Consider the following 23,974-nt stretch of genomic DNA (forward strand, 5'->3'; position numbering starts at 1 on the left):
GAGGAAAATGTATGTTCTCATTTCTGTTGAACACCATCTAACTGGAAGAAGACTTGATCAGTGCTGTCGTGTGAAGAACAAATCCTGGAGGAAATCCAACTTGGAATTTTGTATATGGTCGTTCGAGAGATAAAGAGTACTATAATAGTTTGCCTTTTCACTCGCCACTTGGACGTTTTCGTTGATTCAATTTCTACTGTCACTGTGGAGTTGACATGTGTACTGTGTCGCTCTGAAACTAGTCATGAAAAAAGATGTTGCATTTTTTTTTTAAATTTTTTTTTCTTTTTTAAATGATCAGTAAGATAGAAGTGGTTACCTTAGAACTAAGTTCTTAGTATTTTGTTGCTCCATTGTACAGCGCCTTGGTGTAAAGGGCTCTATAAATAAATCAATCAACCATTATCAGTTGTCTCAACGCTTGGACAGAAGCGTTAAGCCGCAGGGACTTTGTCTGAGCAGGGATGGATGGGAGGGGCGATGAGGAATCTGCGGGAGAAGAATACATGAAAAGATCATTACGGTAAGTAATTTCTCCTTCAATCGATTGCTTTTCTCAAGCAGATTCCTCATTTTGATAGACTCCTCAAGCAGTTAGAATAAGAGAGGAGGGCAGAAAGCATTAAATAAGCAGATTTTGTAGAACTGCTCTACTGAATCTTGCATCTGCTCCATGTGCAACATCTAAAGAGTAATGCTTGGCAAATGTATGTAGGGACGACAAAGTGGCTGCATGACATATGTCTCTAATAGGAACTCCCCTCTGCAGGGCTGTAGAGGCTGAGACCCCGCTGGTAGAATGTGCCATGATGCCGGGAGGAAGCTCCCTGCCTGCGGATTGATAACATTTGGATATACATAATATAATGCTACGTGACAGGGTTTTCTTGGTTATGGCAAGACCTTTACTTTACAGGATTATGACTGGGCAACGAACAACTGGGCAGGACTTCAGGCTCTTTTGGGGTCAAGACGGTGGAAACGCTGTTCCTCTTTCGGGGTATAGGGTGGAGGGTAAGAGACAGGTAAATCAATAGACTAAAAAAAGGTGAAACTCTGAAATAACTTAAGGAAGGAAGCCAGGTCTGACAGAGAAACTTTCTCCTGAAAGAAATGTAAAAATTGACACTTGCAGCACAAAGCCTGCAACTCACTAACCCTCCTGGCTGACGTGATTGCAACCGAGAATGCTGTTTGAAGGGATATCAGCCTTAGGTAAGAAGTGCGCATGGGCTCGAACTGAGCCGTCATCAAATAAGTGAAAACCAGATTAAGATCCCAATCTGAGACAGTAAAATGAATTGGCGGAAATCTATTGAGAAGGCCCTTCAGGAATTGGGCCATGACCGGAATAGTGAAGAAAGAAATCTGATCCGGGGACCTTTTCAACATAGACAAGGCTGCCAAATATCCTTTTACTGTGGTGACCTGAAGGCCTGCTGAGGCCAGTGACAGAAGGAACTCCATTACTGTAGTGGTGGGGCAAGAGATGGGGGTCAATCTTGAGTTCCCTGCACCACGCCTCAAATCTTCTCCACATGCACACGTACAGAGATCTTGTAGACGGTCTGCATGCAGCCAGCAACACCTCAAGTACTTCCTCGGAGGTGTCCCATTCATCATACCTCATCCTCTCAAGAACCACGCATGTAGGTTGAGGGAGTCCGGGGTTGGGTGAAGCACTCAACCTTCCGAATGGGTCAGGAGATCCAGACGTCGAGGCAACTGGTGAGGTGGACAGATCGACAGATCCAGGAGCTCAGAGTACCACGTTCTCCTCGCTAAGTCCAGCAAACTCTCCTCAACCTCCTGAGAACCCAAAGAATGACGGGAATTGGGGGTAGTGGAGAGGGAAAGTCCAGTCCACCAGAAATGAGTCCCGTAGTGCGCTGTTCGCTGGTAATTCCCTTCAGCAAAACTGTTTGCACTTCCTGTTGGACTCTTTGGTGAACAGATCCACTGATGGGATAACCCAGAGCGAGGACCTCTTCTAGGACTTCCTGGCACACTTCCCACTCGTGTGAGACTGTGCTCTGCCTGCTCGGAGCATCCGCCAAAATGTTCTTTGTCCCCTCCAAGATGACCTGCCGAGACAGAGATCTGATTCTCCAATAACCAGAACCACAGCTGCATTGCCTCTGTGCAGAGGGGACAGGAGCGCACGCCACCTTGTTTGTTTGGGTAGTGCATTGCCACTGTGTTGTCCGTCAGAATCAGGACATGCTTCCCTTTGAGGGATGGGGTGGCGGGGGGGGAGGGCCCTGAGGGCTGGCCTGATGGCTCGCAACTCCAGCCTGTTGATGTGCCACCTGGCTCCCGTCGCTGACCAAAGGCTGTTCACCTGCAAGTCCTCACAGTGAGCGCCCCAACCATTCAGAGATGCATCAGTGACCACTCGGGTCTGGGGCCAAGGATGCCAGAAGGGTTCCCCCCATCATAAGATTTCTGTGGTTGTCCCACCAATCGAGGTTGAGGACCACTTGGTTGTACACCCAGAGAGGATCCGTGAGTGCTGCCAGGTACTAAGACCACTGGTCCCTTAGGAGCCACTGAAGGGATCGCATATGCAGCCTGACCAGAGAAAAATACAGGAGGCCACGAGACCTAAGAGGCGGAGGAAGGAAGCTGCTGGTAAAGTGGCATAGTTCCGGAACAAATGTACCATCTGTGCTATGCTGTCGGCACTCTCTTCGGGAGGGAAAGCCTTTCCTATCCGAGTATCTAGAACTGCTCCGATGAACAGGAGCTTTTGGACTGGTGTTAGATGAGAATTCTTCAAGTTCAGGGAGAAGCCCAGCCTGTGCAGTAGTGGAGAAGCGCACACTAGATGAGATAAGACTTGCCCTGCTGACTTTTCCCCGGATCAGCCAGTCATCCAGGTATGGAAATACATGGACCCCGGATCTCCTTGGGTGAGCTACGACTACCGCCATGAGCTTGGTGAAGACACTTGGAGCGGAGGTCAACTAAAGGGCAGCACTTTGAACTGATAGTGCTTTCCCCTATGAGGAACCTTAGGAACTTCCTGTGCTTTTGGTGTATCAGCACATGCAAAAAAGTGTCCTGTAGGTCTATTGACACCAGCCAGTCCTGAAGTTTGAGAGCATGGAGAATTTCTCTCAACATCACCATCCTGAATTTGACCTTCCTCAGGAACTTGTTTAAGGCCCTGAGGTTCAGGATGAACCAGAGATTACCTCCTTTCTTGGGCACCAGGAAATGCCGGAAATACCAGCCCCATTCTCTCGGATTGGGAGGGACCTCTTCCATGGCCTGCTTTAACAGGGCTCTCAGCTCTTCCTTGCGCTCCTGTCCCGGTTGGATTGGAGGCGGCGGGGGTCTGTCCGGTGGCTTTCTTAAAAAGGGCAGACAATAGCCCCACTAAATCATTTGCAGGGCCCAGGCATCTGAGGCAATCTCCTGGCGTTGGGGCCAATGACCTGCCAACCGTCCACCAAGCGGTAAATCGTGGGAGGGGAAAATCAAACCGGCTTAGAGGGCGGAGCCGGCCCCGCCACTGGCTGTTGCCCTCTAGTAGCCCTCGTGCCCTTTCTGGGACGCGAGAAACACCTCTGCCTGGCTTGTGGGAGCTGCTGTTAACTGCCATAGAGTACATAGTGTCTATAGCCTTTGCCTCTTGAGGCAAAGCTAACAGCAGGCTTGGCCAGCTGTGCAGCTAGGCTCAGGGAATTTGCAGCCATTTTTTACTCTGAACTTTTCTAAAGAGTCCTCAGCTTTTTGTCCAAAAAGCATATCTCCCTCAAAGGGCATGGGCATATTTAACAGCCTGCTCAGGACATTTGGGGAGAATCCAGAGGTTTTCAAATAGGCTTGTCTTCTCATTACTACTGCTGATCCCACTGAACGGCCAACAGCATCCACCATGTCGAGGCCAGTTTGTAACGACTGGTTGGCCACCTCCTTCCGATCCTCCACCAGCCGTATAAAACCATCCTGCATTTCCCCTTCCGGGATGTATTTGGCAAAGCTGCATGCCACATTAGTGTCCTTCAAGACAATACTGAAAACCATTTTGGCCAAGGCGTCAAGTTTTTTACCCTCTCTATCTGGAGGTAGATTTGACAGAGGCTGCAGATCTGTTAGTGATAGTGGCATCTTACACTACCAATCCTTCTGGTGAAGGGTGCAAGGAGAGGAAAGAAGGATCTCCTCTTGCCGGACTAGATTTTCCCATGCATTTAGTGCTACCATAAGGAGGCTAGAGGGTCATCTACAGCCAGATTGAAAGGCATATTATGCTTGACTGTTGGACCTTCGTCCAGAATATCAGTGGGTTTATACCCCTGAAGAGGTGCAGCAGAAGCTTTTAAGCCAAGGGTGTCTACCACTGTTTTCACTAAGGCCGTGAATTAAGCATGAGTGTGCTTGTAGGGTTGGCCTTGCTGGAACTCAAGATCTGGGGAGGTGTCCAACCCATTTGCATCTTGCCCACCTCCCGCAATGGTTCTGCTTGCCACTACCCCCCCTTGTTTGTGTGTTATACCTGCTTCTCCCCCTCTCTGTTCACTAGCACTTTGCTTTTCATACTTACCTTCTGATCTGTATGATAGCTGCCTGTCTTGCCCCCCCCTTTTCTTGCTCTTCTCCTACCCCTCCCCTCCAGCATTACTCTAAATTGGTCATCTTGCCTTATACGTTGGTCACCTTTTGTCCCCCCCCCACTTATCCTTCCTTTTCTCTTGTTAAATTTGCCGTCAGGTATAGCAATTGTAGCTGCCTGTCTTTCTCAACATCCTGCCCTCTCCTCCTACCCTCCCCTCCCAAAATTCCAGCACTACCTCATTTGCTTTCAGACATTCAGGCATAGTAATTGTAGTTGCCGGTCTGCTCTTCCACTCTCCCCCTTCCCGTCCCTTTTATTGTTCATTAGCATTTACTCTATCATCTGTCTCGTGATCTTGTGATAGCAGCTTGTCTGCCTCTCCCCCATCCCCTCCCACTTCCCCCTCCAGCACTACTCTGAATTGTTGTCAGACTTAGTATGTTAGTTGCTTGTGTTGCTCCTCTCCTTCTCCCTCAGTTCCATACTCCCCCTTCCCCTTCTCTTGTTACTTCCCGGCATTACGTCAATTGCCGTCAGGCATAGTAATGTAACTGCTTGTTTTGTCTCATTCGCACCCCTCTCCCTTATTTGTTACTTGCACTATCTGAAATGTAGACAGGCTGATTAAGACAGTTCTTTCACATTCTGAATTGTTTGAAGGACTTGTAAGAATGTAACTGTATTTCTCCCATGTTCCCTCCCTCCTTGAAGTGCATTGAAACACATTGTGTATAGGCGCTATATCAATTCAATAAATCGGCCTGGTCGTCAAAAAAAAACTCTGCCAGAGCCAGAATAACTGATGTCAATGTCCCTGTGGTCGTCTGGCTGGTGGATGTCGAAAATTGATTGCATCGACCCAAAAAATCCAGTTCTCGATGACTGGACAAAAGAACCGTTGCCGACAGTCTACGTCGAAGGTTTCACCGTTGGGATGGTTTATTGGCGCAGCGGAAGACTTGGCTGACAAATGCACGGTCGTGGACAGGAGCCTTTTGACGGCCACCCATCAACTGTTTTTGTGCCTTTGTCGGCGTTGAGCCCGAAGGCTTGGTAGATGCCGATGGAGTGTGTGGTCGGGAGCACAGAGTGCCGCTTTCGCTGCCAAGGCTTGCTCGGGGCAGGAGGAGGGTGGGTGGGGGCAACCGCACCAACAGCAGCCTGCGGTTTAAATATTTCCAGCATTTAAGACTTAAAACGTTCCCACTCTTCTTGATTTGTAGGTCCCTTTCCTCATTCCGATGACTAGCTGGATTTGTGTCGGTGGAGGCACTGTTTCTTCTTTCACGAAGACTAAGACGAATGGCTTATAGATCGGGACCGCTTCTTAGTTTTCTTATGATGCCTATCCTTCCCCTTCTAGGGGGTGGGCTCCTCTGTATCGGCCTCTGTAGACCGAACGAGCGACCACGCCAGAGATTTTGGTGGTCGGCCTAAAAGCCAGTTTCCCGGCTCTCTCACGTAGGGATTTTGGCTGCATTTTTAAAGCACAATGCGCAGGCATCTGTGTCATGACTCGCACCCAAGCAACACAGACAGACGTCATGGGGGTTGGTCACCTACATTTTGGCCTCGCAATAGGTGCACCTTTTGAAACCTGAAACCCTATGAGTAGATATTGCGGTTGAGGTTAGAAAAACATCGAGTAAACTCGAAGTCGTGTTTCCGATGCAGTGTACAGGCGTGTTGAAAAGAGTAACTGAAGCATGGGGCGTAGTGATGTGATATTTATACAACACCTGATGTCACGTCCAGAGCCGACGATCGAGCACCCAGCGAGACGAGGCGACTATGGAGTCGAGGTACGCTATGCCCCCTTCTAAAAAGTTTCCGAACAGCACAGCTGGATAGGGATATCTATAAAGATGAGGAATCTGCATGAGAAAAGCAATCCACTGAAATATATATATGAATGGCTGAAATTATATTGTAGGCTCAACCGCATAAGACTTATTACACCCCCTTTCATCAAGTATGCCAGTCTTTCGTCCAGCAACTGCCATTTTGAAAAAAACATATGACCCCTTTGACACATGTCGAGATAACTTAGCTCTGTCTAAGTCACCAACCTTAAGATCATTTTCAAGAATGTTTTGTCAAACCTAGCATTAGCCTGACTTTGCAAACAATGAACCTTTTCCCTCATCTCAGAGTCAGACAATTTTGACAAACTTGGGGATGCACAGGTGTAAGGTTTCTGACTGCTGAAGGTCTAAAAAAGTCATAACACCAGTTAATGAATGAAATCCCAGCTTTGAGGCTCCCATGCGCCTCTGCAGTTCCATCAACCAGTCACCTCCAGTTTTCAGCACTATTTAAACTCCGTCCATCAATGTTCCATTAAAACTTTCACTCATCCAATTGGATTGGTGAGGGAAAGGAGCCCACATATCATGTGGTGTAAAATTATACACATGAAATGAACTGGATGCAATAATTAGTCAAATATCTGGCACTCAACCCTTTCCTTTTCTCCAGAATTCTTTTTCCAAAAACTACAAACGTGTTTGTGTTTATCAGTTCACTATACAAATCTCAGGTCAATTGGAGTATATATGTTGACAAGTGATGACACATACCCGCAATCATCTCTAGGGATCACAATAAGCCCTGGGAAATCTACAGCAAACACTGGTAATCCAAAAGGATACGCATTCACACCTTCAAAACATTTTCTCTACGCGCACATGCTTAACTCCTAACCATCATTTCTACTTCCAAATCCATTTTCAACCAAGCGATCTACTGAAAACCCAAGTCCACTTAAGTGTTGGACACATTTTTCAGATAAAGGCGCCTCGGAGTAAATGCATGCCTTAATCAGCGAGTCATCCAGGTGGGGTAAATATTGAAACTCTTACGACACAGATGTGCACCCAGAAACTAAACATTTGTAAAGGCTCTTTGAAAAGAGTTCAGAATGAAAGGCAAATTAATGAACTGGTAATTAACTCAGTCTATTGCAAAGAGAAGCTATCTTCTGTGCTGTTCCAAGATTGGAATATATAATACTTATCCTGGAGAGCCACTGAATACTTCCAGTCTTCGAGCTACAACACCTCCATGATCAAGCGTTACCATTTACGTTTTTCAGTTAGAAACTGATTGAAATTGTAAATGTCCTGTGAGAAACCTGAGGGTGTCTCACCTGCTATTCTGGCATCCAGGTGGCCAGGACACGGCCATCGCTTTTGGATACAGTACCTGGGGTGGACCAGTGCGTGAGAATCATCTCAATGAGGGGTCTTCGGGAGTGGAGTGGGCCCCGGATGGCGACACACGGTATCCCCTTCCTTGTAAGAGCTTTACCCCATCCTGCCAGGTAGGATACTTAGGAACTCAATCCCCCGCCCCTCTTTCCCAACACGAACACTTTCTCATGGACAGCTCACTGTGAGAGAAACGGACTAACACCCAAGCCGTATACCTTACATGTGCCAATACAATGGTCAGGCATGGTCAGGCAATTACTGACCATTACACACACACCTGACTTGCATCACAGTTCACTACACGGATAAAAGGTGGGGCACAAGCACACACTCTGAGCAAGGCAAAGCACATGAGGAAGTAGCAGTTCCAAGATAGCAGTTTACTACAAGGCGAAAGACGGCAAGACCGAAGATGATCGCAAGGAGGGAGGTGCCCTTGACCTTTTCAACGAAAGACTTACTTTCATGAACCTTCGAGAATAGGAAACGTAAGACCAGGAATCAAGGCTGAAGAATCTTGCATTGTGTGTCAGAGGTACAAAGGGCTCTACTGCGTCGATAGTCAAGGTGGGGAGAATCATTTGCTGCCATGGTACTGTCCTTGGCTCCTACAACAAAGCAGCACCAGTGAAGTCAGCACAGCTGGTGAGTTGGGGAGACTGATACCAAACCGGCCTGTGTTGAAGTCAAGGTTGCAAGTGGCAACATTGTATAGAGAAAGCTAAAGTGAATGGGGTGATCAACGTGAGCAAAATTGAACAACAGATGAGTGATTGAACTTTGAAGTCAAGATACGATACCTTAAACAGAGTGGTCCGGCACCACTTGCTCATTCGAAGGTCTCTGTAAGGTATACAACTGAAAGGTGGCAAAAGCTAGAGAATTGAAAGGAATTGTGAAATCGAAGTGGTCCTGCAACGGGTCAAGCAAAATCCTGTGCACATTCGAAAGTCTTCGATGTTAATAGCATAAAAGAAAATTGATGTCAAAATAGATTAAGTTGGTCTGAGCCCGGCAGAGGGAGACTAATTGAAAAGTGTGTTAAAGTGGATCTGAGCCCAGCAGAGGGGGATTCGAGATAAATAGTGAATCGCCTGAGAAAATGAGTAATTGTGAAAGCCTAAGAGGAAAAGAACGTATTGTTTGTCGCATCAGGCCCTCTGAAAGAAGAGACTTTGAAGGTAAGGAGACTTGGGCACGGAAGGCCTTGATGCTAATGAATGAACTGTAGCCTTGTGCTAAAGAAGCCAGAGACTGTGCTAAGCTTGAGTTTGCCGCCTTGTCCCGAGCTGAAAACGTGGGGAAGGGAGGCCAACAGCCTGAACATCCTGACATATCATTTTGTTGCCCCATTAGAGACGTGATACTGGGCATGGAGGGAGTACATGAGGATCCCCAGGACCACGCCATCTCTCTCAGGATTGGGGCAGAGGATTGTCATCAAGGATATATAAACCTGTCACTTCATTCTTTAACAAATCTTTTGCCTTATGTGGAGAGTCAAAGCCCTGTTATTGGTCAAATACATCTCCAATCAAAGAAGTCCTCCTAAGCTGGTAAAAGTAAATATTAGTTTAACTGGAACTCAGAATGTAAGCAGGGCCCAGCAGGCAATGGCCTACATTGTGGAACTGCTGCATAAGCCCAATGATGAACTGCTATGCAAACCAGGTTAATGCAGGAGCAGAAGAGTTGTCCGTATGGGAACCAAGATGGCAGCGGAGACTGAATAAGGCTCAGTCCATGGAACCATGTGGTGTCTTCCATACACACAGGTGAAAGGACTTGCTGGTCCTCGCCGCACCAATCCCTGAACCAAACCAAATTATAAGACAGTTCAAATACTCACATGTAGGGCCGGAGCCACGGCAGGGCTAAGGCTGATTGACACTACATGAGTCCAGTGAGTAGTGTGGGGAACTGGTGTCCATTTTTGAGAGGTAGTTGTAATGGGTTGAGAAGTGGGGACGGTTGAATGACTAGCTGCCAAGTGAAGAAGGCTGAAGGAAGAGGTTGGAGGGCGAATTACCGGTTGTCGTAAATCAAAAAGAGGTTGTTCGAAGGAGATGAACAGAAGTTGCGTTGGAGCAGAAAAAGGTAATTGGAAAGGAAAGAATAGAGGGCATTGTGTTGAAAAGATGGAGAACGGAGGAAGAAAAACACAAGGGAAGATGCAGGATAGTAGATGATGGAGAAGAGTTTGGAGTAAGGAAAAATCAGGAGGAGGAGGCTGGAGGTGAAAACAGAGCAAGGGAGAAAAACGTACAAGGGCGTCACAAGAAGGTCAGAGGGGAGAATGGAGCCAGAGAGTAAGTTGGGGAAAAAAGACCAAAAGGAGGTTGAAGTAGATATTGAAAAAGAAAGAGGGTGAATGAGACATTGGAGACTAAGGAGAGAGAAAGAATATGCCAGGAGCACCTTTGAACGAAAGCAGGTGGAATAACAGGCACAGGCCAGTCCAACCACTAAAAGGGGCAATCCTCGGAAGGGTGGAAGTTCAAGCATTTGTTCGAGAGCATAGACGAGGTGGAGAAGGAGAAACTTAACACACTTCAAGTAGAAGGCAGGTTACAGCAATACCATAGTTGAAATTAGTGTCAAGTCACTCAGCTATCTTGTGGAGAAACTCAGCATCACTAGCGAACAGTGCACCACCAGAACGCAGGGCATGTGCTGACTTGAAATCTGCTGCTGCAAAAAGGAAAGGACCAGAAAACAAGCCTTCTCTGCTTACACCTCAAGACTATGGAACCTCCTCCCCGTCTGCCCCCACGCTTCTACCATTCCGAACAGAACTCAAAACGCACCTCTTCAAGGAGTCTTCTCCTCCTCAACACCTATGCCCTCATGTCGCCCTTGCGCGCCACCCGACCTGCTTGACGGTGTTCGCACCTCTCCTCCCCGCCACCGTGTACAGCTGTAACACTCCTCTGCGTCCCTCTGTATCCTACCCCCGCGGTACATCTGTTCTGTTACCTCTGAAAAGCAAAACATTATCTATCTGTAAATCGCTCTGTTGCTTCTTGAAGCTACGTCTGTACTCAAAAAATACAATAATGATAAGGTTTAATTTTTAGTGGTACAGAGTCAGTGTTTCTACTGCGAGTTTCATGGTTACATTTGTGGGTATACAGTGTTTGGTACCTTAATGTTGCTATTCCCACACTTTCAGGGTTTTTGTGGAGAGTATAGTGTGTGATTGTGTGTAGTATAATTGAATGTAGTTTGAGTGTTTGTCATATGACTATTAGCATATGGAATATGAGCCATACTCTTTACATTTACTGCATGTACGCAGTAGTTTTCATATGTGAAGTAGCGTGCATGCACGAAAATGTATATCTTCCACATGTACCTGTACATTTAGTGTAGAAGGTGCACGTTGATTCTCAGCGCTTGTCCTAATAGTGTGTTGTAGAAATATTTAGCATAACTGTGAGGCATAAGAGCATGTTCCATTACAGCACCTGGTGTGTGTGTGTGTGTCATAAAAGCATGTGGTGAGATGTGTGTTGTGTGTGGCGTAGGAGCATGCATCATAGAAGCATGTGCCATAAGAGTGAGTGATGTAGAACCACATGTGTCATAGGAGTGTGCGTAGCAAGAGCATGTGTTGTTGGATCATGTGTCGTAACAGTGTATGTCATAGGAGCGTTGATCAGGAGATGTCAACTGTGTGATGAAAGGGCTGTGAAACTCAAAATGCTCTTTGTGCAGTTTGTATGAAAGATCTACATTTTGAATAGAGGCTGTTCGTAGAGCAAGTATGCTTGGACACAGACACTGTTCAAATATTCCTGCTGCTGAGCAGGCCACAGCAGCAGCAATCTTGCAGATGCCAGAGACAAGGTCAGATTCTACAATTTGTATCAAAGTTGAAATACACATTGTATGTTTCTGCACAAGCCCTTTATATTTTTGAACTACGGTATTATTGTAATCTCTCACTTATGACTGTCATACGTACACTGATTCTCAGCGTGTGTAATCTACATATTCTAAATGTACATGTACATTTTGTATGTGCATGGACACAGACCATTCAGATATTCCTGCTACTGAGCAGGTCAGAGCAGCAGTGTGGCGGAGAACAGAAACAAGGTCAGATGCAACAGTTTGGATCAAATATACAATATTCAATGCCTTTTCATACATTAATTCTCAGCTTGTGTAATGTACCTTTTGTATAGAAGCTTTTCCCAGAGCAACTGTGCTTGGAAACAGTCACTGTTCTGATATTCCTGCTGCTGAGCAGGCCAGAGCAGCAGCAGTGCTGCAGCAGGACAGAGACAAGGTAATGTTCTACAATTCCATTCGAATATGCAATATGTAATGTGTGTTTCTGCATACACCTTTAATGTTTTTGAACTACTCTATCATTGTAGTGATGTAATTTTTTTTAAATGGAAAAAATGTGTCATTTCGTATGCGTCAGATATAGATAAATCTTAAATCAATCTCAAAATTGCCCAACTCTATTTTCTAATTGTTTTTCAGTGCAGCCAATTGTGATGAGATTTAGATACTTTGCAAAAATAAAAATCCAAGCAGCCATATTTCAGATATTTGGGCCAAATTCTTTTTTTCATAGGAAAACCCCATGTTAAAAGCTGTTCAAAACACTATCAAAGTAACATTTTATTTAAATATGAAACTGTCTAAAAAAATCAGACATTTTCGATGCAGAGGTGCCTACGTCAAAATTTTACTGTGGAACCATTTCTGAATGTTTCTTGTAAGGGTTCAAGAGTTATTAATTTATGGTATTTTTTTGAAACTTCATATACAATTTGTCTTCACCTTAACTATGCCATGTATTTATGTATACAACCAAGTTTGGTTTATGGAACTGGCATCCCCCATTGAAATCCCCAAAACACTGTTCCATATAATGTTGGCCCCAGACAAGGAGTCAGCACGACACTTTCCAAAAAAGTGGTTCAATCAACTTTACTCAACCATTGAAATTTCAAAAAGGTAGCAGGCGCTCCTCTCTAGAAAAAACATGGCATGATAACCTGTTCTGAGATGAGAGTTTGCAGCACACGCTTTTTGCTCACTGTACCTTTCACAGATGGCAAATATCCATTTGCATATCAGTCTGTGTCCCGCCCCGAAATGCTATGGCAATTCTTCTCTGAACAAGAGTACCAACAGCAACCCCATACACGTGTTTCAGCCTTGTTGGGCCTCCTCAGTGAGGTGAAGCTGTGCCTCTCTGAGCACAGTGAGCAGGGAGTCCACGTCTGGTTGCCCCCAGGTAACTCAGGGTGACCAACCCCAAGTTCCTTGCAAATGTTTCAAAAAGGTAGCAGGCGCTCCTCTAGAAAAAACATGGCATGATAACCTGTTCTGAGATGACAGTTTGCAGCACACGCTTTTTGCTCACTGTACCTTTCACAGATGGTAAATATCCATTTGCATATCAGTCTTTGTCCCGCCCACATGGGCAGTCCAGCAGCGAAATGCTATGGCAATTCCTCTCTGAACAAGAGTACCAACAGCAACCCCATACACGTGTTTCAGTGTTTGCCTTGTTGGGCCTCATCAGTGAGGTGAAGCTGTGCCTCTCTGAGCACAGTGAGCAGGGAGTCCACGTCTGGTTGCCCCCAGGTAACTCAGGGTGACCAACCCCAAGTTCCTTGAAATTTCACACTGATCCACTGAGAGGTTCACAAGGAAAAAAAGATGCATTTCCCATTTATTTTCCCTAGGTAATACCTTTCTACGATCTGTTACACTTTCGAAAGAAACTTATCGAATTTACACAACACCACTCGTGTACAAAAGAGGAACAAGCTGGGCAGTGCTTCTTGGCCATTTGGTGTAATTCCATGTAGGTGCCAATTGCAAAATGGCATTTAAAACTAAGCTCCCCCTCCAGATATATGTATATCCTGGCAGCTTAGAAGGCACCACCAAAGGACCACTTGCAAAAAAATTGATATACCCAAGCACAGGGCTGCCATATTCAAACCAAGAGGATCCACAGTCATTGCAGATCCTCAGTTAAAAAAAACAAAAACTTGGAAAACCCAATCTTAAGCAGAAAGAGGGGCCCAATGCTAGACCAAACACCTGATGCAGCACCAAAGATCAGTCCTAAACCACAGGGGGCATTGCAGGTGCAATGAAACAAGTGTTCAACTAGCGATTTTGGGGGTTTATTATGCAGTGTAAATGTAATTTGGTTGAAAACAAGAGATTGTATTGCTGATTTCTTAAAGGCGCGGTTCCGCAGTACCAGAGGATTCACTGTTATGATGTGTATTATTTACATTTTGTATGTTGCAGCTATGGCTCCTGTTCTATGCATCAGTCATATAGACCCCATTCAAATGTTCCCATGACGACTTCCCCCTACTCCACTTCGTGAATTGGAAACTAAGCACCTTGTCTTTTCGTAAAGCAACCTACCAACTGACTTATTGGCAGGTGTACAGCATGGACAGCCCACCATCCCACAAAAGATGCAAAAACGTATCAGATTCTTACCAAGGAGGATGTTTCTCAAGAGTTAAGGAGTGTTCTAACCACTTTCAGGTAAAACTACTTAAAATCCTGAGAGCTAACCTGAATACTTGACCTGACCCAGATCGTCGGAGGATAAAACAAAAAGTAAACCAGAACATTTGTGAAGAGGCGAGGTGTATTTAAGTCTAGACAAGTGCGGGACAAAAGGGTAACACTCTTTGGCGAGGCCCTTAGGACAGTGGAAAGGGGAAACCTGCGGTGAGCGGCTAGATGCTCTCCAAGGAGGCAAAACCAAATGGAGAGGCCTCTTCGGAGAAAGGCTGGCTCCATGTGGCTGCTTCATAAAGGCACAAGGATGTGTCACTAAAGGGGCCAGGAACATTGGAAAACAATCACTGAAGGCTACCGGGTTTTGCAAGCGGTGGAGTGTAGAGTCTATATTCTCATTGAATACATACTGGAATACAGTTAATATATTCCGTGTGGTACATCTGTATAAAAAAAATCTTTACCTGAAAGAAAGTTAAACTTTCTTTTTAAGTGGATGGCTTAGTCACTTTCGGTTTAAAAACAAAATGGCAAATCCCAATAAAATTGAATTGATGTGACAAAGTTTACAGGTTAAAAAAAAAAGTGCAAATTTGCTAATTATTGCAGCTACGCAAACTTAACTCATGGACCATATCTACATAGATCATAACCACACTGATGTTACACATGGCACAACAAATGATCTCAATAACGATATTATAAATGACATCAATTACTTCAACAATTACATCACAGAATGATTGAGTCAAAAGAATACTTTCTGCAAAGAATGTACTTCAACTTATAATGTAGAATAGTGCACCTCCAAGCAAGGGTGTCATTAATGCATTACACCCCCTTTGCGTGTACTCAGCCAAGTGTCAGCCAAGTGTCAGCCAAGCGTCTGTGGTCGCCAATCCACCTAAATATATTGTTGGTCCTCTACGATGCACCTTAGGGGTGCCATGCATTGGAGAGCACCTGGCAAGCAACGGTTCCATCGCTCCATACAATGCCCTTACCGACCATTCCAACACAACAAAACTGCCCTCTCTCACAACAGCACAGCAGAGCTCTCCATGATGCTCAACAGAGCCCCCCCAATCCTACAAAAGTTGACCCTGATCTAACCGAACATGGCTCTCACTCAGCCATCATTTTGCATCAGTTCTAAACAGCCCCCGCACCACTTAACTGCATTACCCGGAATTGCACTTTACCCATGCTGCATTGCATCCAATCGCTCCTGCCAGTCACTTACCATCATGGGTGAGGACAGCTTTGCAACCAATGCAGGTGCTGCGCTTCTTGGCAAATGCCATGAGCCCCCCAACCTTTGAGGTGAGCACCGTCTTACACCGTGTGTGATCGCCCTCTGTAAGAAGAAAGATGCCTCATTTTAAAGATGCTAATTTCATGCATAGAGGGGGTCTGTTGGTCAGCTGGAGTCTGGCGGATTGGCAGTGATCTTAAGAGTACATGCAATAGGGTGAGACCAGACGAATTGCTCCAGGACTCCAGGTTATAAGAAGGTAAACAAGTGCAGAAGAACTGGATAGAGGAATTGCAAAATAACAGTTTTGGGACAGATTCAGCATATTCCTTTTGCTCATAGATATGTCTTTGAATGCACATGAAACCATGGAGTGACAGCTACATAGGTCATGTCCCCAACTTCAGGATTAAGAGGAGTGCTCCTCTCACCAACAATTCTGGACTGAGACAAAAGTGTGTGTGCTGCAGACGTCAGAAGGAAGTTGAGAGCCTGGGTTTCAGATTTCAGAGTGAAATAAGCAACTTTGCGTCTAAAATTAGGACACACAAGAGCTTCTCGGCTCCAGACTTTCAGCAAGTTTCTTGAAGTGGGTGATAAAGCTGACTAATTACACTTTGGATTAAAATGGAGTTGGCAAAGGTGGAGGGGATAGCGAAGTCCAAGTGGGTTTCATCTTTATTATGGACATAAATTGCTAAACTCTGCAAGACCTTTAAATGGCACAGTAGACACAATATAAAACAAGCATTGGCAATGCCAACAGTTTGGGCTTTTGTGTAGGTATGGGAAAGGTACTTACCAGACACAGCCACACTGGTATTAACTGGCCATTGATGGTAGCAGCTGCAAAATGGTGGGAATACCTGGGCATCCAATAGCAGTGCCTGGCAAATGCCCAATACTTGTAACACAAATCAAAACTGCTGGCTTTGCCAATGCTTGTGTTTAACAGGACTTCAGTGAAGGACGCGCAGAGTGCTGATAAATTGTGTGGCAGCAGGCAGAGCTGTTAAGACATTTTTCTTACACCAGTAATAGGTTTGCAACTCAAATTAAGTCATTAACTCTCAGAAGACAGCTTTAAAAAACACCTGGCAAGCACTTCAGTGCAAAGTTTGATGTAAGGCTTACTTAAAGCGAGCTCAGAGAGTTCCCATGAAGAGGTGTTTTGGGTGGGGAAGAGCTGGAACTGGGTGGGAATGGTCATAGGGATTAGCATGGCCTTGGGAAGTCAATGGGTGGGCAAATAACCAAACACCACCTTCAAGCTTTGTGTCCCTCCTCATATGCCATTTTACCCTATCTGTACTCTAATGCAATAGTTTTGGTTTATAAGTGTTGCAAGCAACATATAATAGCCCAAACTAAAAACGCTGAAAAATAATCTTTGCATCACATGCCATACAAACATATTGTTATGTCTGAAATGAATAAAATAATCCAAAGGATTAGTTACAACATACTGCGGAAGACCAAAAAAGTTAATGCATGGTTGAAACAGGTTTGCTCATAAGTATTCAGATATGCGACTACAACCATCAACCAGTATTGGACCAAGCTGTAAAGTAACCCATTATCTTGCTCCAGCATGAATGAAAAAGTCCCTGCTTTAAATTGTTATTCGGTTAGGTGCAAATATGAGGGGGTTCGTGGTTGATTGTGTCTCAATTGTTGGAATTTTGCTCAAGTATACAACGAGGATTAGTGACCCACACATCTGCGCAAAATAATATTAAGCTTTTATTCTTGGTGTGGGTTGATTTCATGACAAAGAAAATTCATGAAAAATTAATAACTCAGATAAAGAGTGAAAGCTAACATTAACACAATTCTTTGCTTTCCGACATGCTCAGCTCTAAAAGCAATACATGTTAATACAAAAAAAGTGCAGCCGTTCATAAATAAACGGCACAAGGTAGCGACAGCAACAAGCTTCAAAGATCTAGTGCTTCGATGTCACAATACAAGATATAATGACAATACCTGTCTGCAATAGATCAAGATAAATAAAACCACTGGCTTGTTGCAAGAGACCATGAAACCCGATCTCTTTTCGCTTTGTTTATGGAACCTCCTAACCTGAAAGACACACCTTGTTTGCTTAATTTGTGATTCTTGGTGATCTAACCAAATGTTGTCGTCTTCTGATTTGGTTTGCATGCTTTCCACACCCTGTACCTTAGTCATGAACTACTGGGATATACTCCCATTATTGACTCTATATTCTATATATCATCAAGCAGGTCCCTTTACTTCAGTGAAACTCGGCTGAATAATTGTTCTAAAGTCGCTACTTACTGATGTGAAAAGGAATGATTTGCTGTGACCATTTATTTTATCTGAAGTTTTGTTCAGAACTGACCCCACTGAGAGGGTCCAGAGTGCCTTACAAGCTTGGGAGGTGAAGAAAAAGTTACTTAGCCCTGGTAACGTTCTTTCGACTGGATGCTCCTCCCACGTATTCCTCATCTTTGACATGTAATGTCCAGCTTCAGAATTTTCTTTTCGGCAGAGGGCGCTGTGCATTGATGGCATCAAGTCGATGTCCTTCGAAGGCCTCCACCGAGGGTGATGTCATCGAAGGGTGTATATATAGCTCATGCAGCAGAGATGCCCACAAATACGGGCATGAAAGTACTCAGCCTTGATAGAATGGAAGCTGTAATAGCATGGGAAATTCTACAGAAGGGTAGGTTGGGAGGGCGATGAGGAATACATGGGGGCAGGTGGTGGGGGGGCAGGGGGGGGGACATCCTGTTGAAATTTTTTTAAAGAGGATGGGACATCCAGAGTTTTACACAGAAAGGACCAACATTCTTTTCCTTGCACCAGTTGCAAAACTTATTCCAACGACAACGGTACAAAGATGTTGTTGCTGGTCTTCTGGCCTAAAGCAACACCTCCATCACGTCATCCAGGAGGTCCCAATCCTTGTATCTCAGCCTTTCAAAAACCAAGCATGAAGGTTGAGAGTTTTGACCTCTGGATGGAGAACCTGACCCTCGCAAGAGGAGGTCCTGTCTTTGTGGAAGACGCATCGGATAACATATGACATATCCAGAAGATCCGGGTACCACGTTCTCCCGGGCCAATCCGGAGCAACTAGGATCCTCTGTTTCTCAAACCTTCTCAACGTCCTGATTACCTGAGGAATGATGGTGACCAGAGGAAACGCGTATAGGAGTGGAAACTCCACCACAAAGGCGTCTCCTAGATCTTCTCTTGGGGGAAATTCCCTGGAGCAGTACAGTTCAGACTTCCGGTTGACACTGGTCACAAACAGATCCACTTGAGGGATTCCCCACTCGTGGGAGACTGTTCTGCCTGTTCAGAGCGAACGCCGCTGTGTTCTCCTCTCTGGCTAGGTGAACTGCCAATAAGGAGATTCCTTCTTGAACTGCCCAGTACCAGAGCTGCATTGCCTCTCTGAACAGTGGTAGTGACCCTACGCCTCATTTCTTGTTGAGGTAGTGCATGGCCACTGTGTTGTCCATCATTATCAGAACATTCTTTTCCCGGACAGAGAGCAGGAAGGCCTTCAGCGCTAGTCTGATTGCCCTCAGCTCCAAAACATTGATGTATAGTTTGGACTCTGATGGAGACCAACGACTGCTGACCGTCAGATCGTTGGCATGGGGTCACCACCCCGTGAGTGAGGCGGCAGTCAATACGGTTATCTCCTGCCATGGTTGCCAAAAGGGTTCTTCCTTCAGGATATTTTCCTCGCAGGCCCACCACAGAAGATCCTGTGAGACCCTGGATGGGATCTGAAGTTGGTCTGCCATTTTTCCTGAAAACTGTGACCACTGAGTCCTTAGAGTCCATTGAAGGGATCTCATTCTCAAACAGGCCTCCAGCACCAGAAAAATGCAGTACGCCATGAGGCCGAGCAACCTCAAAAAGTCAAAGGCCGGTAGATTCTGGGCACACTGAAATTTGGTAACCATCTGAAGAATGTCTTGAGCCCTCATCTCGGGTGGCAAGCTAATTCCCAAGGATGTCTCTATTAAAGCTCTGATGTACTGGAGCTTTTGGGAAGGGGTCATATGAGACTTCTTGTAATTGAGAGAAAAGGCCAATCTGTGATGGGAGTGGCAGGTGACGTGAGATGATCCAGAGCTTGTTTGAGAGAACGCGGCCTGATCAGCCAATCGTCCAGGTAGGGTAGAAGTGAATTCCCCCCTCTCCTGAGATTCGCTGCCACTACCGCCATCAGTTTGGTGAAAACCCTTGGGGCGGAGGTCAGCCCGAATGGCAGAATGCAAAACTGCAAATGAGAACCGACAACCGCGAGCCACAGGTATTTCCTGTGGTTGAGATGGATTGGCACATGAAAATAAGAATCCTGAAGGTCCAATGACACCAGCCAATCCTGTAATTGGAGGGTCTAAAGGATCTAAGAAAGTGTGACCATCTTGGACTTGTCCTTCCTGAGGAATCTGTTCAAGTATCTCAAGTCCAAGATGGTTCTCAGTCCTCCGTCATTTTTGGGGATCAAGAAATATGGGGAGTACCGTCACTTGTTCCTCTCTGCTATTGGTACTGGTTCTATAGCATCTTTCTCTAGCAGGGTTAAAATTTCCAGCACAAGGAGCGGATCCGGAATCCTAAAAGAGTGGTTTCCCAGTGGATTGTTCGGAGGTCTTCTTATAAAAGGAAGGCAGTAACCGTGGGCTATGGTTTCCAAAGGCCAAGCATCCAAAGTAATGTCTCACCAGTCTTGCAGATGCTGAGACAGTTTGCTCCCCACTGGTGAACTGTGGCTCAAGACCTCAGAGTGGTTTTATGGCGGCTGCTGCAGAGACCTATGGTAAAAAGGCTGCTGCTTGAGCTGGCTTTGCACCTCTATCTCGTCCACCACGAGGAAATCTTCTTTGGCCTCTTTGACTGGCAATTCCTCTCGCCCTTCCAACTGAGGACTAGTAGCGAAAAGATCTACCCTTCCAAGATTGCCCACTAGGCTGAGGTTGCTTAATAGCAGAGCCTAAAGATTTGGCTGCCGCCTTTGATTGATTGATTGATATTTTATTTCTATTGCACTCGTACACAAGTGTTTCAGAGCGCGACAAGGCAAGGGAGGGGAGGGGAACAGGGGGGAACAAAACAGCGATCTTACTAGGCCCAGTGACATTGAGAACACGCAAGTGCATGGGAGAGGGGGAGAGGTGGAAAGTGCGAAGCAGAGGAGAAACCGATAAATAACAATAAATAATAAAGGCAACAAACAGTGGTAATGCAGCCAGCAATTTGCAAGTGCTAGGTTTAAGGCAGCAGACAGGGTAGGTCTGATAAGTGCAGGAAGAAAAAGGGGGGGCTGTATGGGTACAGATACAGACCCCAGTGCAAGGGGTGGCCCAGAGGCAGTGCGGGAGGGTGGCAGGATGAGCAGGTACCTGGGCCCAAAAGACAGAGGGTGGCCAGGTGCACGGTGCCAAGAGAGAACAGATCAGCAGGGGAGAGGGGGAGCGACGGCAGAAGAAAAGGAGGAAGGTCTTGAGGTGCTTCCGGAACCGGAGATGGTTCACCTCAGGTTTTAGAGTAGCAGGGAGGCTGTTCCAGAGGGAGGCCCCAGCCGAAGACAGAGATCTACCCCCAGCTCGTTTCTTAGAAAAACGACTGACCCTGAGTGAGTTGGAGGTAAAGGAGCGAAGAGCTCGAGAGGGGAGGTATTTGCGGAGGGATAGCTGAAGGTATTTTGGACCCAGGCCCCAGAAAGCCTTGTGGACAATGCAGAGGGTTTTGAATTTAATCCTTGCATCCACTGGAAGCCAGTGGAGAGATTTCAGAGCTGGAGAGATAAGATCCCAGGGCTTGAGGCCAAGGACAAGTCTCGCGGTCCTGTTCTGGATTAGTTGCAGAGGGCGGAGAGTAGAGGCAGGTAGATTTAGAAAGAGGCTGTTACAATAGTCCAAGCTAGAGAGAACCAGAGCTTGAGATACCATGAGCTTCTGGGGGAAGGAGAGGAAAGGCAGAGTACCTCTGAAGAGGTGCAGTTGGAAATTTGACTTTTTAGAGACCTCAGAGATGTGGGCGGAGAAGTAAAGGGTGGAGTCAAAGATGACCCTGAGGTTCTTAGCCTCGCAGGTGGGGGGTAGGAGGAGGGCCAAGGGAGGCCAGCCAGAGAGTGAGGGGAAAGGATGGCGAAGGTGTGCCGATGAGGAGGATCTCCGTCTTGCTGGCATTCAGACAAAGATCATTGGCGGCACACCAATCTTGAATGGCAGTTAGACAATCAGAGATGAGAGAGGGAGAGGAGGTGGCAGAGGGCAGCTTGAAAATGAGTTGAGTGTCGTCAGCGTAGCACTGGAAATTTGATCAGAAAATGGCAATGCAGTGGGCGAGAGTTGCCAGGTATTGGTTGAAAAGCCAGGGCGAGAGGTTAGACCCCTGGGGAACACCACAGGTAGAAGGAAGATAGATGAAAGGAAGGACGATCTGAGAGGAAAGTGGTCAGCCAGGCCAGAGCCTGAGCAGTGATACCTAGGTTTTCACTGAGACGGTTGAGCAGGATGGTATGGTTGACTGTGTCGAAGGCAGAAGAGAGATCGAGGAGGATGAGGACAGATGGAATGTTAGAGTCAAGGTTGGTGAGCAGATCTTCACGGATGTTTAGGAGAGCAGTTTCCGTGCTTCTGGCAGCTCTGAGGCCAGACTGGTGGTCATGGAGACAGCCAACCGAATTGGAATGAAGGTTAAGCTGAGAGACGGCCAACTTTTCCAGGAGTTTGCCAAGAAAGGGAGTAATGGAAATTGGGTGATAGTTAGCTGGACAAGAAGGATCAGCTGTGGGTTTCTTGAAAAGAGGATGCACAAAGGAGTGCTTGCTTCAGAGGAGAGGGGAAGGATCCAGAGGCAAAGGAGTGGTTGCAAAAATCAGCAAGGGCCGGAGCGAGGGTGTCAATGTGGTCCTTGATGGTTTTAGAGGAACAGAGATGAACCTGTTTTGAAGAGGCTTTCATAGCTCGGACTTGTCTAGCAACCTCGTCAGGGGTGAAAAGAGGAAAGGACGAGAAGGATGGTGGAAGGGTGGCTAAAGGAGGGTCAGCAAGCACAGATGGAGAGGGAAGAGTAGGAGTGTGGGTGGAGAGGGTGGACAGGATGTCCTGGGTTTTTTAAATGAAGTGAGAGGCAAGGGCATTGCAAAGAGCCTGGGAGGCAACAGGAGGGGTAGAGACTGCAGCAGGGTTGGCCAGCTCCTTGCAGATTTAAAGAGTTCGGCCGAGTTGTTAGATGCCGCAGAGACACGAGTTTGAATGTGGACTATCTTCTTGCTGAGGACAGAGAGTTGGTATTGCCTTTGTAGCAGGCGACAGGCCAGTTTGTCAGAGGATGAACAGGAAGTCCTCCATTTCCTCTCAGCTGCCCTACACTTACGTTCAAGTGTAGCTAGGTCAGAGTCATACCAGGAATTGCACTTGGCTTTGGACTTCAAACGGATCCTCATGACAGGGGCAAGAGCATCAAGCGTATCTGAAATTGAAGAGTAGAGCAGAGACAGGGCTGTATCAGGATGAGGGACAGCCAAAGGTGGAGGGGGGCTGGGGGGTTGGAGGGGAGAGAAAGTGGCGGAAAAAGCCTCAACTGACACACGCTTCATGGGCCGGATGTCCGAGAAGGTAGGTGGCAGTGTTGGGGTAGGCCTGGCTTGGGGGGAAGAGAGGGAGAGATGAGATGAGAGGAGAGGAGGGAGTGATCGCTCCAGGAGTGGGGAGTGGTCAGAGGGATGGAGAGGGGGAGGTCAAAGGAGATCAAGACAGAGTCTGCAACCTCAAGCCTTGTTGCCAAAAAGGTGAGACCCATCAAATGGCATGTTGAGAAACCTAGCTTGCACATCCGGTGCAAAATCACACTTCCTCAACCATGCAAATCTGCACATGACAGTGCCGGTAGCCATGGATCTGCTGATGCTATCTGCAGAATCCAATCCTGATTGAAGGAACTCACAAATGGCTTCTTTGCCGTCCAGAACAATAGCCAACAAGTTTGGTTCCCTTCGGGAATGTACTCTGCTGCCATGGAGATACAGACCCAGAGTGCACGTACATTTTGCGACGGCACAAGCGGAGTTGGGAAACTTCAGTGCCATACTCCCTTCAGAAAATACCTTTGCCCATCCAGCTATGCGCTTATCGTCCCTATCAGGAGGGATGGCAGGGTACGCCGCCTGTTTTGAAGTTGCAGTAGCTGCCTGCAGCGCCACTCTCTCTGGAGTAGGGTGTTTCGACAGGTAGTGAGGGTCAATACCGGAGGGGCAGTATTTTTTAGACAGGTTCTTGTCGATTGCTGGATTTGACTCCGGAGTCTCCCAGTTCCTGCCCACCCTTTTTTGAAGTGCCACATGAAAGGGCAAAATGAGATCAGTCTGAGGACCCGTGTCCAGAATGTCTGTTAAATCGTCCTGGTCGTAAGGTAGTGGGG

At 46.4% G+C, this 23,974-nt stretch overlaps 1 protein-coding gene across 7 annotated transcripts in view; it reads right to left on the bottom strand.

Annotated features, from left to right (window-relative positions):
* Window positions 1–23,974, bottom strand: part of POLD1 (DNA polymerase delta 1, catalytic subunit) — a 1,263,933-nt gene that overhangs the window by 162,576 nt on the left and 1,077,383 nt on the right. For all 7 annotated transcript variants that reach the window (XM_069605393.1, XM_069605349.1, XM_069605354.1 and 4 more), the window contains one exon: window positions 15,542–15,655. In XM_069605393.1, the coding sequence (XP_069461494.1) occupies window positions 15,542–15,655 (114 nt within the window). The remainder of the gene's footprint in view (window positions 1–15,541; window positions 15,656–23,974) is intronic.

Source organism: Ambystoma mexicanum, chromosome 1p (assembly GCF_040938575.1).
Source record: "Ambystoma mexicanum isolate Mex_15411 chromosome 1p, UKY_AmexF1_1, whole genome shotgun sequence".
NCBI lineage: Eukaryota > Metazoa > Chordata > Amphibia > Caudata > Ambystomatidae > Ambystoma > Ambystoma mexicanum.